The 15,240-nt window shown below is 33.2% G+C and overlaps 1 protein-coding gene across 3 annotated transcripts in view; it reads right to left on the bottom strand.

Moving 5' to 3' along the window:
• Positions 1-833: 833 nt before the first annotated feature.
• The window catches only part of ppp1r1c (protein phosphatase 1, regulatory (inhibitor) subunit 1C), a 31,606-nt gene continuing 17,199 nt past the window's right edge, over positions 834-15,240 (bottom strand). For 2 of the 3 annotated variants that reach the window (XM_046845630.1, XM_046845632.1), the window contains 2 exons: positions 8,113-8,304; positions 5,450-7,134 (listed from right to left, as the gene is read on the bottom strand). In XM_046845630.1, the coding sequence (XP_046701586.1) occupies positions 7,064-7,134; positions 8,113-8,304 (263 nt within the window). In that variant the 3' untranslated portion in view covers positions 5,450-7,063. The other variant, XM_046845631.1, reaches the window with a different exon arrangement.

The raw sequence follows: 15,240 nt of genomic DNA, 5'->3' as shown, positions 1-15,240 counted from the left end.
TTTTTTAACACTATATCACAACAAAACTGTGGTTTGAGAATAACACTTTTCCACTTTAATCGATATTCACTCACACTCTCTTCTCACATTTGTTGAAATATTTTATCTTGAAGCAGATTCAGTAACGGTTTCATTTCATCTAAGGTTCCCTTCATTGAAACATTCAATGCATTAACATAACATAAAATGTTAACAAAGAATTTCAACATGTATATACTTTAAGTAGCAATAAAAATGTCTTCAATGTTTTAAGTGATTATGAATAAGCTGAATGATCAACACCAACATGAGAGATGAGTGAATAGAATTAAGGCCAAAATTATCAGCAAGAACAAGACATTTGTTATTAACTGCTGGAATTCAGATCTAAAGCTGGAAAAATAGCAGTATTTGTACATACAAATTATAATAAAATTTCAAGTCAAAACCAGCCCAGTATCAACTATGATCAACCTCAAACTATTTGCATTATGGAATTCAATTCATGTCCTTTTTTATGGAATCTTTTCAATTATACACTGAAAAAAAATCACTTGTTGCTTGTTGATGTTAAATAATACACTAGGCTTAATGGTAGGGGAATAAAAGAATGTTGATATAAAACATTAGCACGAATAGTCCTGAAATTGAAACTCAGAGTTCTCATTATTGGGCATGTGAAATGAAAAAGTCTGAAGCTGAAGTTCAAGAGCTCATTTACAGCACAGTTAAAAGAAAAACACAAACGCTTGATTTTGTATGTTTTTTCATGATTTGTTCTTCCATTAATCCATGGATTTAACTTATAGATCTAAACACATTGCTTGTAATTAGTGTATAACACGAATAAAAAATTAATTTGATGCCTGGGCATAAGTTTAATACATATGCAGAACATAAAGTAAAACAAACAACAACAATCTGCTCGCTCACTGAGTACATATTAATTAGAATTTATATAAAAAAAGAAAAAGATTGTATTCAGTTGTATACATATCTTGTAGAAATTCCAATATTATACATGAAGTATTGTTTCTAAAAAAGTAATGTTGATAAAAAAACAAGACAAAGTTTTGGAACAAAAGTTTTCCATTTATAGATTTTTTGAATCTGTAGGTTGTACTCAGTACTTGAGTAAAAAATACTAAACATTTCACAAAAACTCCACCTTTTTCATTTCCTTTTAAGAAAAAATATAAACGTTTTAATGTTTGAAAGGACTTAAGTCTTAAAAGTGAAAGCTGTGATCTATGAGAATTCTCTGTGCATAATGGATAATGTTTAGTGCATATATATATATATATATATATATATATATATATATATATATATATATATATATATATATATATATACACACACACACACACCATATATAGTTATTTCTATAGTTACAGACACACAGTAAGAAAACCTTCACTTCACACACACTCTTACCAGAACTATGGGGTTACGCTTTCACTCTTGCCACAGAATTCCATATTATTATTTATATATTTACTTCAGTATAGTTTAAAATGGCCTGTTTTTTAAATTTGGTGGAGTGAAAACTATAAACAAAAACACATTATAATTGAATAAAGTCAAAGTTTACCCGAAATGGAAAAACTCCGAAAAAATGCAGATTTACATACAATAGAAAACAAGAACAGTAAGTAAAAAATGTCTTTTCTGTCAACCACTGAAAAATGTTGATATTTATTTCACAATCCAGAAAAATTCAACATATCAACAGTTTATACAACAGTTTGTTCCACTCAATCTGATTGGCTGAAATTCTAGACATAATATCCTGGTTTTACCAAATCTGCATCACTAAATTGACCTCAGTTTACTAATTAAAAGCAACAGTCATGTTAAACATAAAAATAAGAATTTAAAAATTTCAAACAATTTTAGTAATTTTCCAAATTTTTAAGAAAGCTTTGCTCAGATTTTAAATTGGAAGTGACTGAGCTGATATATAATTACTATTATAAATGTTAATTATAACTTCTAATGAACTTAATATTATGAAGTCAATAGCTGTCAATAGTCAATGTAGCTTTAGTGTCAATAGCAAGAAATTGATTTATGTTTTGTATTAAAAGTCTAGATGAGGTATGGGCAAACTTCATCCTGCAGCAGTTTCAATAGTTCACTGAGGTGAAAAATAAATAATAAATAATATTCCCATACATTTAATGATCATTGCTGTAATTAAAAAATCAGACAGCACTTTATTAGTTAGTAAATCAGAATGTTATTGTGTGTTAAATACCGTTTATAGGGAAAGTTGTACTGTATAATACTGTACATTATATGGACAAAAGTTTGTGGACATTTTATAATTCTTATTATAAGATTTAGTTTAATTTATTTGCTGTTATAATATATATAAACTCTCAAGTATTCTGGGAAGATATTCCACTAAAATTTGGAGTGTTCTTGTGGAGATTTCTGCTCAATCAACCACAAAGCCTGGGGAGCAGTCAGCGTTCCAATACGGTTTCACCACTGCAACCCATGCAAACCTTATCTTAATGGAGCTGGAGCCTTGTGCACAGGGGCATTGTCATGCTGGAACAGATTAGGGTCTCTTAGTTCAAGTAAAAGAAATATAAAATGTATAACTGTTGTATAACTCTAACAGGACAAGCAAAATCAGACAAGTTATCACAAATAACTTCACCTATATGAAGATCGACAAAGTTTTAATTCTTATTCATGATATTTCTAATGCATACAGTCTTTGAAATCTAAAACTCCATGGAATGAATGTTATGTTTTTGCAATGAATTGCCCTATTTTAAAAACAACCTGTTTTCACCTTCAGCTTTAGAAACACTGAGTTTTTACTTTATTAAAGGGTTTTGTTCAAAACCTTCTGCTTTTCTGGAAACTTAAACCCTGGACAGTGTTAACATTAAGAAACTAAAATTTGTCCAAAATCGTCCATCTTAAAATTTGTATATTGTAAAAGAGCAAAAATGTCAAAAATCTAACTACAGACCATGATGAAAATCTGCTGAACGGTTTAGAAAGTTTAATAAGCGGTTGTATGTTTTAGGAAGAAGTAGAAAAAGCTGTAGAAAAACATCCCCTTCTGCTACTGTATAGACTCATCATTCTGATATTGTTGTCTATACAGATGTGTTTACAGATGTATAAAATGCTTAAAGATGACGAGAAGAAAAAAGCTGATGGTTAATAAACAGTAAGACTCAGACTTTGATAAAGATATTATTAGAAATTAGCAGCATGTTACTCCTTCTGTGTGTCTTGATCATCAGGGAAAGTCTCCTCTTCCTCCTGCAAAGCCAAAGTAAATCCTGCTTCACCTTTCTTCATCAGTCCTGTGAGGGAACATGAAGATTTGGAGGAATCTTTATTTTCTGGTACAAGACTTGCTTGACAATAAGCTGCATCACAAGACAGTGTAAACTATTTAAAATATTCGACCTCTCCCACATACACAATATCAAGACATCCATTAATCCTTTCTGCCATTCGGATTGACAGGAGGGTGAAATTAAGCCCCACCAACCTAGAAAGTTTTTTTCTCTTGACATGACTTTTATATATATATATATATATATTGTTTTTCTTTAATCAGATGTTTGTTTCGCCTATTTGAAGAAAATTGGCTGTGAGGATGCCTAAGGTAAATGACTTATTTTATGAATGTTAAAAATGTTTTTATGAATGTACAAAAAATAAACGTAATTGCGCATTGTTTCAAACGTGTGATGCCTCTGTTAATATATATATAAAAAAAAACAAAAAAAACTGATCTGCAGGAATAAAACATCAGAGCATGTGATTTACAAACCTCAGGGTGGGATTATTAAAACTGAATTTTATTGAGACTAGATGTCACATGACATCACTTTGAACTAGTAAATATGCACAAGAAAATCAGTAATGCATTATTATTATTATTATTATTATTATTATTATTATTATTATTAATATTATTATTATTGCTATACCATGGGAAAAATAATTGTACGTCACCTGAGTGGGGTTCTGAGTACATCCCTTAAGATAAAGATACACAGATTCATTTCATTGCAATTGTTATTTTACGTTACGAGTGTCTGTCTGTCTGACTATCTATCTATCTATCTATCTATCTATCTATCTATCTATCTATCTATCTATCTATCTATCTATCTATCTATCTATCTATCTATCTATCTATCTATCTATCTATCTATCTATCTGTCTGTCTGTCTGTCTATCTATCTATCTGTCTATCTGCCTGTCTGTCTGTCTGTTGCTTTAACCTAACAGATTGCGACTTACTCAATTACAGAGTCCCACTAGAAGGCATAGAATCACACCAGCATTTTAACATCCTTTGATTGAATAGTGAGTGAGCGTGCTAGACAGAGCTCACAACCCGCATCTGTAGCAAACTGCAAAAGCTCAAATATATATTTATGTGGATTTAAAAGCTGTTTTTTTTCATTCCACAATGTCTCACAAAGGAGAAGAAATTGATTAGATCGCATATTCACTTACAAGGGCATTTACAATACGAAATATTTGGAAAAATAAGCAGTTTGAAACAACTGTTACGCTTTTTCATGAACCATTTATACTTTGCATTTTTTTTCACAAAAACACATAATTTGCCTTAATTTTAATTCCCTAGAAAAAGGAAAAAAAAAACTGCACAAAAATACAGAAAAAAATGCATGGAAAATCCAGGGTCATTTTATGAGGTTGATATTGCAGGCAGTGAAGCTGTGGCTACAGTGAAAGGAAACTTGCTGAATTGTGTTTATTTTATTTCTTGCTTTAGTGTCGGTTTTAATTCTCACTGTATTAGATATCTGTCTGTGATTCAGTGCTCCGTTACACTGCGTTTCTGTATAATATAATTTATAGTTTGTATAGCTGTTGTATTGAGAGGTGGATTGATTCAGGCAGGACACCACTGATAGGTGTGAATTGCACGGCCCACCATACACCATACATACAACATAGCACCAAGTACACAGAGCATTAACGCAAAGTCTATAAGAGGATCTATATTGATCTACAGTGACTCCTTATGACCAAGTTTCTATTTACATTTAACATTTACAATTACATTAATGAAATATATGATGCATTCAAGATACTAAATAATCTTAAATATGGCAGTTTCAGATTTTAAATGACCAATTTCTTTACTGAATATCTTACCTATATTTAATAGCGAATATATGATATGATAAAAGATGGAGAAAAGAGTTCATCAGGCATCAGGATTTATTACAGGTAGCATTTTTCCTGGCATTGTATCAGCAATGAGTGGCAATACATAAACATGTATTTCGTGTTTGTATATTCATACCTGTGGTGCTTGGATGGTCTACTGCATCTCTGTCCGTCGGCTCCTCGGACAGCGTGTCCAGCTGGGAATGAGTAACTTTGGGAAGATGGGGGCTTTCCTCCTGACTGGACCTCTGTTTGTTGGAGTGATCTTTACCTGCAGGAAAGCACACAAATATGGTAAAACCTAAAACACACACCAGCTGGCCCATCAAGGCCCGTTCAGAACCTCAGGATTAACCTTCCAAAAGCATCGAGCTGTTATTTGAGTGAGCTTTAACTTACTGTGAGATCATTATCACTGTGTTAAGTGTATTTGTGTCTGTGCTGGATGTGAATTCAATATACAAAAAAAATAAAAGGTGTGTAGAGGCTTATGAAGAAGAAACACACAAAAAGCACCAATCCAAGCATTTTCCAATTCAATTGAAATAAATCACCTTTATTTCTTCATTCCAATTTATTTTTCGAACCCCCCGGGTACATAAATAAATGAAAATCGTACCCCTGGACAAAAACATTTTTACTTATCTGCCAAAAAATAAGCCAACATTTCATATACTGAAAAAAAACCTAAACAGGAATGTACAAACCTCCTGACTGGAATTTTAGGTGCAGTTTTCTATGGTAAATTTGTTCAGCCAATTACAAACATCAAGTTATTACCAGACTTTTATTTATTTTTTTCGCTACTGGTTTTAATGACACAATTTAAGCAACATTAATAAAGCTTGAACAGATTGCCAGATACGTGAACTTATCGTGTCAGTGGCTACAGTTTTAGTTGTACAAATACTGTATATGGACAAAAGTATTTAGACACCTGATTTTATAGCTACTTATGTTTTTTCTGCAAATTACAATTTTTCCTTCACTTGAACTACAAAACGTAAACCTTTTTCAGTATGACAATGCCTCATGTGCAGAAAAACACAGCTCTATGAAGATATTGTTTACATAGGTTGGAGCGGAAGATTTTGTTTGGCCTGCTATTGACCTCATCCCTATTGAACATCTACATCAGTACCTGACTTTACAAACATCCTTTGAGCACAAATCTTCAGAACCACACAACAAAATCTAGTGGAACATCTTCCCAGAAGAGATTACTTTAAATGGGGACTAAATGGAGAAAGAGATGTTCAAAAAGTACATACAGATGTTATGGTTGGGTGTCCACAAACGTTTGTCCAAAGAGATTAGTTATTTACTTATTTATGTAATTAAAACCTATAGTCAGATTTTTAAGCCTGTTTGTGATTGGCTGACCAAATGTTCCTCAAACTCTTTACTGAATCAGGAACATTGCTCCCTCTGTATTATTAAGATGTGTAATGATGATGATGATGATGATGATGATGATGATTATATACCGGCATGACAATATGCAGACAGAATGCATTGTGAAATCTTTATATCAGAGTAGATAATGTCACCGAACTGTTATTCCCTGAAAAATCCTTTAATATGTAACCGTCACGTTTATTTGCCTTCGTTATTGTATTGTGAGCTTGTCGATATTTTTTCCACTGTTATTGCAAATGACTGCGAATATGATGAATCATACAAATTCATGTGTTGTGCAATGCTGAATTTAAGAACGAGCATATGGAGAAAAAAGACAGAGAACCTTTCTCGAGGTATCGACATGAGTGTTGGTAAAAGAAGAGTGTACATATGTATACAGAAGGAGAAGTGTAGAAATAATTTCTGAAGATTTGTATACAACAGCTACAAGGAAGAAGATACACAGCTCAGGCCATTTGGGTGACGGATACGGTTATCGCGAGACAGACGAAGGACTGGACGCGCTTTTCTGTCGGCACGCCGATGACGTCTCTGAAGATTCCCCTGCAGGACCATACCAAAAATTTTGACAAAGGAACCAGAAATAAATGATTCAAAAAAATAATAATAGTAATGTCAAATTAAAGTAAGGGGAAAAGGGAGATAAAAAGAGACAGAAAAAAGACTCATCAGAAAGGTTAAAGCTTCTAATATCAGTTACCAGCATGTGTATAGCAATACTGAGGTCTATCCATTCACAACATATTTGAAATAAAACTAAAAGCTGCATGATCCTGACACTATCATGAACTGGTTTGTAGAGATTTGCTGAAATAATTTATCTAGGTAGAAAATGTAACCATTCTTCAATCAAAAGTTTATATAGTGGGTTTATATAGTTTAATAGTATTTAGAGTATAGTATAGCATTATTTTTAGGAAAATAAAAAGAAATTGAGATTGTAAATTATGCAACAGCATGTTCTTTCTTCCACAACCCTAGTGATCAAGTCATTTCAACAAAGCAACAAAGTTAGTTTCATAAACACCTGTCAAATATTGAACATTTGGAAACAGCATGGAGAGTTTATAAATGTTTGAGAAATGATTCCCAGCTATAACGCAATGGTCTGAGGAAAAAACTATTGTATAAGAAACTGAGGAAGAGCTGAGCCATCTGATCTGAAAATAATATATATTTTTTTTAAATCATAATTTATGGTTGTTTTTGTTCTGTTTATAAAAAAGGGGAAAACTGAACAATTTTTGTTCAATATTTTTATAATATATTTTTGTTTTTTAATTGCACATGTTGCACTGTAGATTACAGTCACATTCCGGTTGTGGAAAGAACAGTTTTGGTTAAAAAAAACTTGAAGCAAAAATTAAAAAATACCAAATCTTAAGTTTATATTCATTAATTATTTTCAATTATTTAATTTATTAATTAAGAGGCTATATTTCCATTCTTTTTTCACTGAGACTGATGTTTATTTTTTCCCCGTTTCTGCTCAGTTTTTATCTCCACTTGCTCTCCACTTACCCCCTGCCTCACTGCTCCCTGCCTGTTCATCACAACTGACATAAGACTCTGAGGAGCTGTGGTTGGCCCACTGGCCTGGGACACGGTTAGGCTCCTGTGCTGCAATTGGACTGGGCGTGTCTGGGCTGTCAGAGAGCCCTGCCTCCATCTGCTCGTGTCTTTGAAAGTGCTGCTCCACCACCAACTGCAGTTCTGCGCTCGATAAACACACACACACCCATATATATATATATATATATATATATATATATATATATATATATATATATATATATATATATATATATATATATATACACACATATACTGTATATATGTGTGTGTGTGTGTGTATATATATATATATATACATACACACACACATACACATATATACAGTATATGTGTACACACACACATTCCTGTATTATGTTTCTATCTTATCTTATTTTATCTTATCTTATCTTATCTTATCTTATCTTATCTTATCTTATCTTATCTTATCTTATCTTGTACAGCATAGTGCCATGGACAAAGAGCTTGAACCCATCTGTATGGACTTATAACCAAGTTTCCTGCTCTGAACAGTTAAATATTTATTCATTAAATAGAATTTGCATACAACAAACAAAAGTATTTTTTATTACAGTATATCTATACTGTTTATCTAACTGTATATAATATTTAATAGCTAGCACATAATATAGCAAAAGGTAAAGAAAGTGGTCTAAAAAGCAGACTCCATCAGGCGTCAGGATTTAGACAAAGGCAGCATTTTTCCTGGCTACGTATCAGCACGGAGCTATAATACACTGACATTCGATACTGCTCTCATGCTGGAAGCCTGCAGGGCTTCCTTTTTTTCTGATGAAGAGACAGAAAAATGAAAACTGATAGCTAAATATTCTGTGAGGTTTCATCACTGCATACATATTACTATTCAATAAATATATAAAAAGAAAATTCCACATTTTGAAGTGTCACTAGCTGGAGATGAAATGGATTAATTCTGATTGTATATACTTAATAACTTAAAATAAAAAAATTTAAAACACTTCTGATTGCAAAAGTGTTAACCCTGAATGGTACGAATTTCTCTAAATTAGTTTTAGCACTTTAGAACTATAATTTCTCTTCAAAAGTCATAGAAAATATAGTAGATGGTTGAATATACTAAAAAAAGGTCACATAAAATATCTTAATATGTGAAACAGACCAGTTCATGGAGGAACCCAAAGTCGATAAGTAAAAAATGTTTTTAACAGGTCTGAGATAGCATCCATATTAAAAATCACCAGTACTACAAAAGAGAAAGAATATAGCACAAGCGTGACTACATAGATCTGTCCCTCACAAGTTGCTGGCCAAGTAAGGAAGATCTTCAGAAGGATTATTCTCTAGAAACATCGATGTAATCAAATGGCCAAGGGTTCATGTAGAGTTTTGACATTGAACCTCTTTGAATGTTTAAAGGCTCTGGCATTGAGGAGTTGGTGTTGGATCTTTGTTGAAATGTTGAAATGATGTCTCAAAGACTTTTGCATTTTTATGAGTTGCTCAGTAGCTCCTGGTTTCATAACGTCACCTGACTGTATAAGATTGTGGAAAGGACATTACTCATAATCTTACATTACAGTGCTCATGTTAGTTCTCACTCCCCCGTGTTTTGTATTGTTTTAAGATTTATAATCACACTCTTGATATCACCCAAATGAGAATGGGTTCCTCTTTTGCATCTGGTTCCTCTCAAGGTTCCTTCCTTATAACATCTAAGAGAGTTTATTTCTTGTCCCAGTCCGCCCCAGGCTGCTCATCAGGGATAAATACACATCATTCACTTTAATTCTTAAGTTCTGTAAAGCTGCTTTGAGACAATGTCCATTGTGAAAAGTGCTATATAAATTAACTTAAACTTGAAGGGTAACTACAAAAAAATTGGAAGCAACAGCTCAGAAGGGAGACTAGTTTAGCACAGGCCACACCACTCTCTCTGAAAAAGTGGTGAGAGTCAATTATTGGAAAACAATCCAGTAGAAGGCATTTGAGATATTCAGCAAATGTGTGTAAAAAGGTGTATGTGGCTGGTTCCAATACTTGGGTTCCACCAAGCATGAAACTAGAAACCTAACACTAGTCACTAATCTTCTAGTCTTCTAATCACTATTAGAAAAAAAAATGTAGAATTAAAATGTAGAATACTGTAGAATCCCTACAGTAAAGCATGGTGGTGTTAGCATCATGTGCTTGGCAATTAGTGCCCCAACAGTATGAATGCTTTTACTAACCACAAAGTCAACATTTGTGTATACTAAGTATACTGATTAAGAAAAATAATGTTAAATTAGGTTCTACCACTATAAAAATTTGAAAAACTTCAAAGAGTTGAACACTAATATAGTCAATGTAAGTGTTAAGAGCACAGGGAATTCCGCAGGTTTAACATGAAAAATATGTAGATAATCAAAACAATCAGGAAAATAAAGGTAAATGCATAGAAACATAATTAACAGCATAGATATGAGGATGAAATGCAGTGATTGATTTAGGAGCAAGTGTTAGGTAGGATTTAGTTATTAATTTAGAACTTTAGATGTGTATTAGTGTATTAAATTATGTAAATTATATTATTAGATACATTAAGGTTAACTCAAATCATGTACAGGTATATACCCTAGATGTATGTAAAGTATGTGTCCTTTATTACCTAATGATAGATGATTTGGTGCATCTAGATCAGAGGTCCCCAACTACTGGGTCATGACCCAGTACCAAGCTGAGGAAGAAGTATTTCCTGTGTTGCATTCTGGGGAAAATGTCTATCTATATGACACTATAATATTTATGTGTTTTGTCCAATAAGAGCTACTATCCAAATTTACATACAATGCACAAAATTATACACTAAATATTCACACTACATCTCTGCAACAGGTTCAGCGAAATATTTACATGAATGTTAAACAAGCTTCTTGCTGAAGTTTCTTTAGTGGGAGAGCTAAAAAAAATAAACATTACCCCAATAAACAATGCCGTTAAATACACATATTACACTTTTTAACGTACACCTTTCAGATTTTCTACACCAGTTTCATACCTGACAAAATTTTGTTAGATCCCATTGTTAAAGTTGTGTCTGTAGCCTTGTAAGTTACTCATAAGTTACTTTAGATACTTATAAGATAAGGTGGGCTGTTTTAACTCCAAAAGTGCAACATAAGTGCACATATTGCAGTTTAGCTACAGGCAGAATCTCTGATTTCCAGCTGTTAATGGAGTAGCCAGACACTTTGCTATAGTTGTTAATCAGATTACTGACTTCTGGGAGTAGGGATGATGGATTCTTTATGTAGAGTAATATATCATCAGCATAAAGATGAACTCTGTAATGATATTTGTTCTTTTGCTTTTCAGGTAGTTCTGTAAAAAGCTGTAATAAGGGTGGTGTTAATGCTTTTGCTTGTCTTGTTCCTCTTTGCAAACTGATACAGTAATTTCCTCTGTCTATCAATCTATTATAACAGATGTATTTTAGATTCTTGTGAGGTAATGTCTAAACATCTAGACTTTTAAACCTTATCGAATGCCTTTTCATGATTTTGAAATTTAAATATTAATGTATTGTTAGATTTTGTAATGAGTATTGTCCTCAAGGAGATCAATATTAGGGACTATTGATTAACTCTGGTTGTGGTTTGTATAATAAATCTCACTGTGATAAAACTGAATATGCTGAATGGGAGAAAATGGGTGAAAGCGCACACGTGAGCTACATGGGTGTTTGTGATCTCAACACAGAAGCTCATTCTTACAGAAACTGAATCATTGCACTAATAAAAAACTGAAGTACAGTGAACAGGTTTATCATCCTCAACGTCATCATTCATCATCCTGCTTCATATACTGTTGTACTCAGCTGGTGGCATCTCACAGAGCCACCACCAGGTCACTAAAATTAGTTTTGTGCTTTAATTTGTTTTTAACCGTTATGTCTTTTGTCTTGCTTTCTGAGATGTCTTTAAGCTAACAAGCCGTCTGCTGACCTACAACCTCTGCTGACTCCTCCTGGGACTATCCTGATGCCTTCATCTCATTAGCTAGCAGTTTAAGAGCAACAAATGGTGCATGTTTGTTTACAAAGAGTATGATTATGATTATTGGACATCCAGTATGAGCTAATATGCACACATTTTATTAAAGTGTGATTAATGCAGCGCGCATTTCTGTTTGACCCTTTTTATTATAAATATAATTCGAGATGAAATAAAAAAAATCAATGCAACACACATTTACTCACAACGTCTTTTCTTCACTCAGATAAAAAAAAAAATAGACTTCACAGAAAAATAATTTTTAATCACTAAACACTTGTTTTACTAAAGCAGCATGTCTCAAATCAAGCACCAAAAACTGTCTATGTGGAAACATAGCAAAAGTTCTGTTTGGTATCCTGAAGATTTACTTAATTTAAAAGACCATAATTACTTTAAAATATTTACAAGAATATTTTGTCCTTGTGCTCTATGTTGAGGTTGGTTTCACTAATAGTTTTAATTCATCACAATCATGCGATTAATCGCAAATAAATATTTTATTCGATTGACAGCTTTAATCCTGATGTACGAAACTATTTGATGTAAAAGAGAGACTTAATCATTCCAAGACAGAAAAATAATTAGTGGAAAATGTTATTTTGGTTTTATGAGCTAAATTAGAAGAGAGAAAACATTAATCATTAAAACTTGTGTGTGAGAGACACTTGTGGTTAAGACTTTGGAATGTTTTCTCTTATTAAACCACTTTGTAAGGTGCACTAGCAATAACTATGTCCCCCTGTGGCATCACCACAGCAAACAGCTACTTACTTCTAACAAGAACGACTTACATATCTATACACAGATAAAATTAGGCCTTGGTATGAAAAAAAAAAAAAAAACAGTGAAGTGTTTAATAAATATAAACATACACAATATAGACAATCATTTTAGACAAATATTGTACCAGAAATATTTGGTTCTTCCCCAAACTGTTTCCACAGTGCTCGAGGCTCTGATTGTATAGAATGTTTTTGGATGCTGTAGCATGAAAATTACACTTTCCTTAAATAAAGGAGACCCAAACCTGTTCCAGCATGACAATGCCAATTTACACAAAGCCAGCCCCATCAAAAGATCTTGGGATCTGCTATGAAGACCCTTAACCCTATTGAATAACTATGGGATGAATTGGAACGCTAACTGCACCCTAGACCTTCTCACTTCACCTACATAAGTACCTGACACTACTAACACCCTTATTGCTGACTGAGCACAATTCTCCACAAGCACACTTCAAAATCTTATGGAACATTTTTCCGAAAAAGTGAAGGTTATAATAATAACAAATGGGAGTGAATGTGTAATGGGATGCTCAAAAAGCCCATTAAAAATGTTTCCATATAGTGTATTATAAGTGCTAAGAGTGTAGTGCAGAATTAATATTATGGATAACACAAAGTGGCCATAATGTGTTCTAGATAAGAGGAGGGAATTAAATAATTATGGTTCAATGGAGTTTAAACTTAATTTTTCTGACACACCGATGAGAGCGCTGCTGCACTCCATGAAGGTACATTTTGTGTTGTTTATTTTCTCTAATACGGTTTGTTCTGACAGCTGATTTCCCCAGCTTGTTCGTTTAGTGTTCATTTTAAAAGTTAAATCTGCAAAACTCCAACTATTTTTTACTTAATTCCGTAAAATATAGTGCATAGTTTGTGATATGAGGAAAACAGCAAAGTTTTAAAACTAAAATGCTAAATGTGATTGCTACAATACAAGCTAGCACTGCATTAGCTTGAAACACAGCCAACACTAAAGCTGTGCTGACTCTTTTTTCATTACGGAGAGTTTTGCCACTCTCAGCTCGCCTGCCCATTTAAGTCCAGCACTCTGAAATGATGCATCTGCACCCACTGATCGATAAGCCACGCTAATGTGGATTAGCCCGTCCATTCCAGGAAATGGCTCTGTCATGGTCCTTCCTCCACTGACGCTCCTACCTTCACTGGCCACTGTTCTGTTCACTGCATTCTGTCCAATTGACTTTTTTTTTCAGCACTTTTGGTCTTGTAAAAAAATATTGTTGTAAAATGCATTTCAAACTACACAATTTGTCTATTTAGCACATCATAGTTATTAGCAATATAACCACCATTGATAGAAATTAAGCTACATGGCTTTTCTCATGCTCAGGGCACCTCTTGATGGCAGGTAAAAGTGGAAATAATTAACAAAGTAAAAAGTGAAAATGGGTTTTGTGACCAGGAAATCAGGACACAGGAGTCCTAACCGATGGAGGGGGAAAAAGATGAAGTGATACAAAGTAGGGATTATAATAGGTTTTTGGCTATAAGCCAATCGAGAGTTCATCCTGAGATAAAATATTCAGCCTGATTGTAGTGATATATTAAGACAGGTGGGCAACATGTCAAGAGATGACAGGAAGAAGAAACCACAGAGTTTGGAAAATGTCGTAATGTCAAAACTCTCAAGGCATTTAGTTTTTAGCTGTTATCTGATTCATTTACACAGGACAGAGTTTAATCAGATTGACCTCCTCCTTATCAAGTCTCAACACAATCCATTAAATACATATTAAGGAAAATGAGCAGGATCAAGAAAAGAGCCTTCTGTCAGGGATGAAATATTTATGGGGGGGGGGACAAAATGATCAAAGAAGACAGAAAGACTAAATAGTGAACAAATGTACAAGAAACATTAAGAAAGTGATGCTTGATCTTTGTGGTTCCAATACGAGGATGCAGATGATGTAGAAGAACTGCACATGGTGTGCAGCTGCTATCTGCTTGGCACCATGTGTGTGCCAGATGGTTTGGTATGACTATTCTCAGTTTATTTCCAGAATGGGATCTGTTTCTTAGTAAGGTTTTGGACTAACACAAGAACAGCTTTTATGCACATTTGGACATATTTTGCAAGTCTCTTATTTTTGGTATGAGTTCTCATAAATTAGATTGGCAGGATAAAGATGTATTAGATTACTTCGGGTGATACCACTTAGGAACAATTAAGATATCTTTGGACTTCAATTAAAATGAACAGTTTGCTACAACAATTTAACATTTGACAACCTAAAAAATTATAAAACTGT

The sequence above is a fragment of the Silurus meridionalis genome, chromosome 3 (genome assembly GCF_014805685.1).
Source record: "Silurus meridionalis isolate SWU-2019-XX chromosome 3, ASM1480568v1, whole genome shotgun sequence".
Classification (NCBI taxonomy): domain Eukaryota; kingdom Metazoa; phylum Chordata; class Actinopteri; order Siluriformes; family Siluridae; genus Silurus; species Silurus meridionalis.
This window is presented reverse-complemented; position numbering and strand designations above follow the sequence as displayed.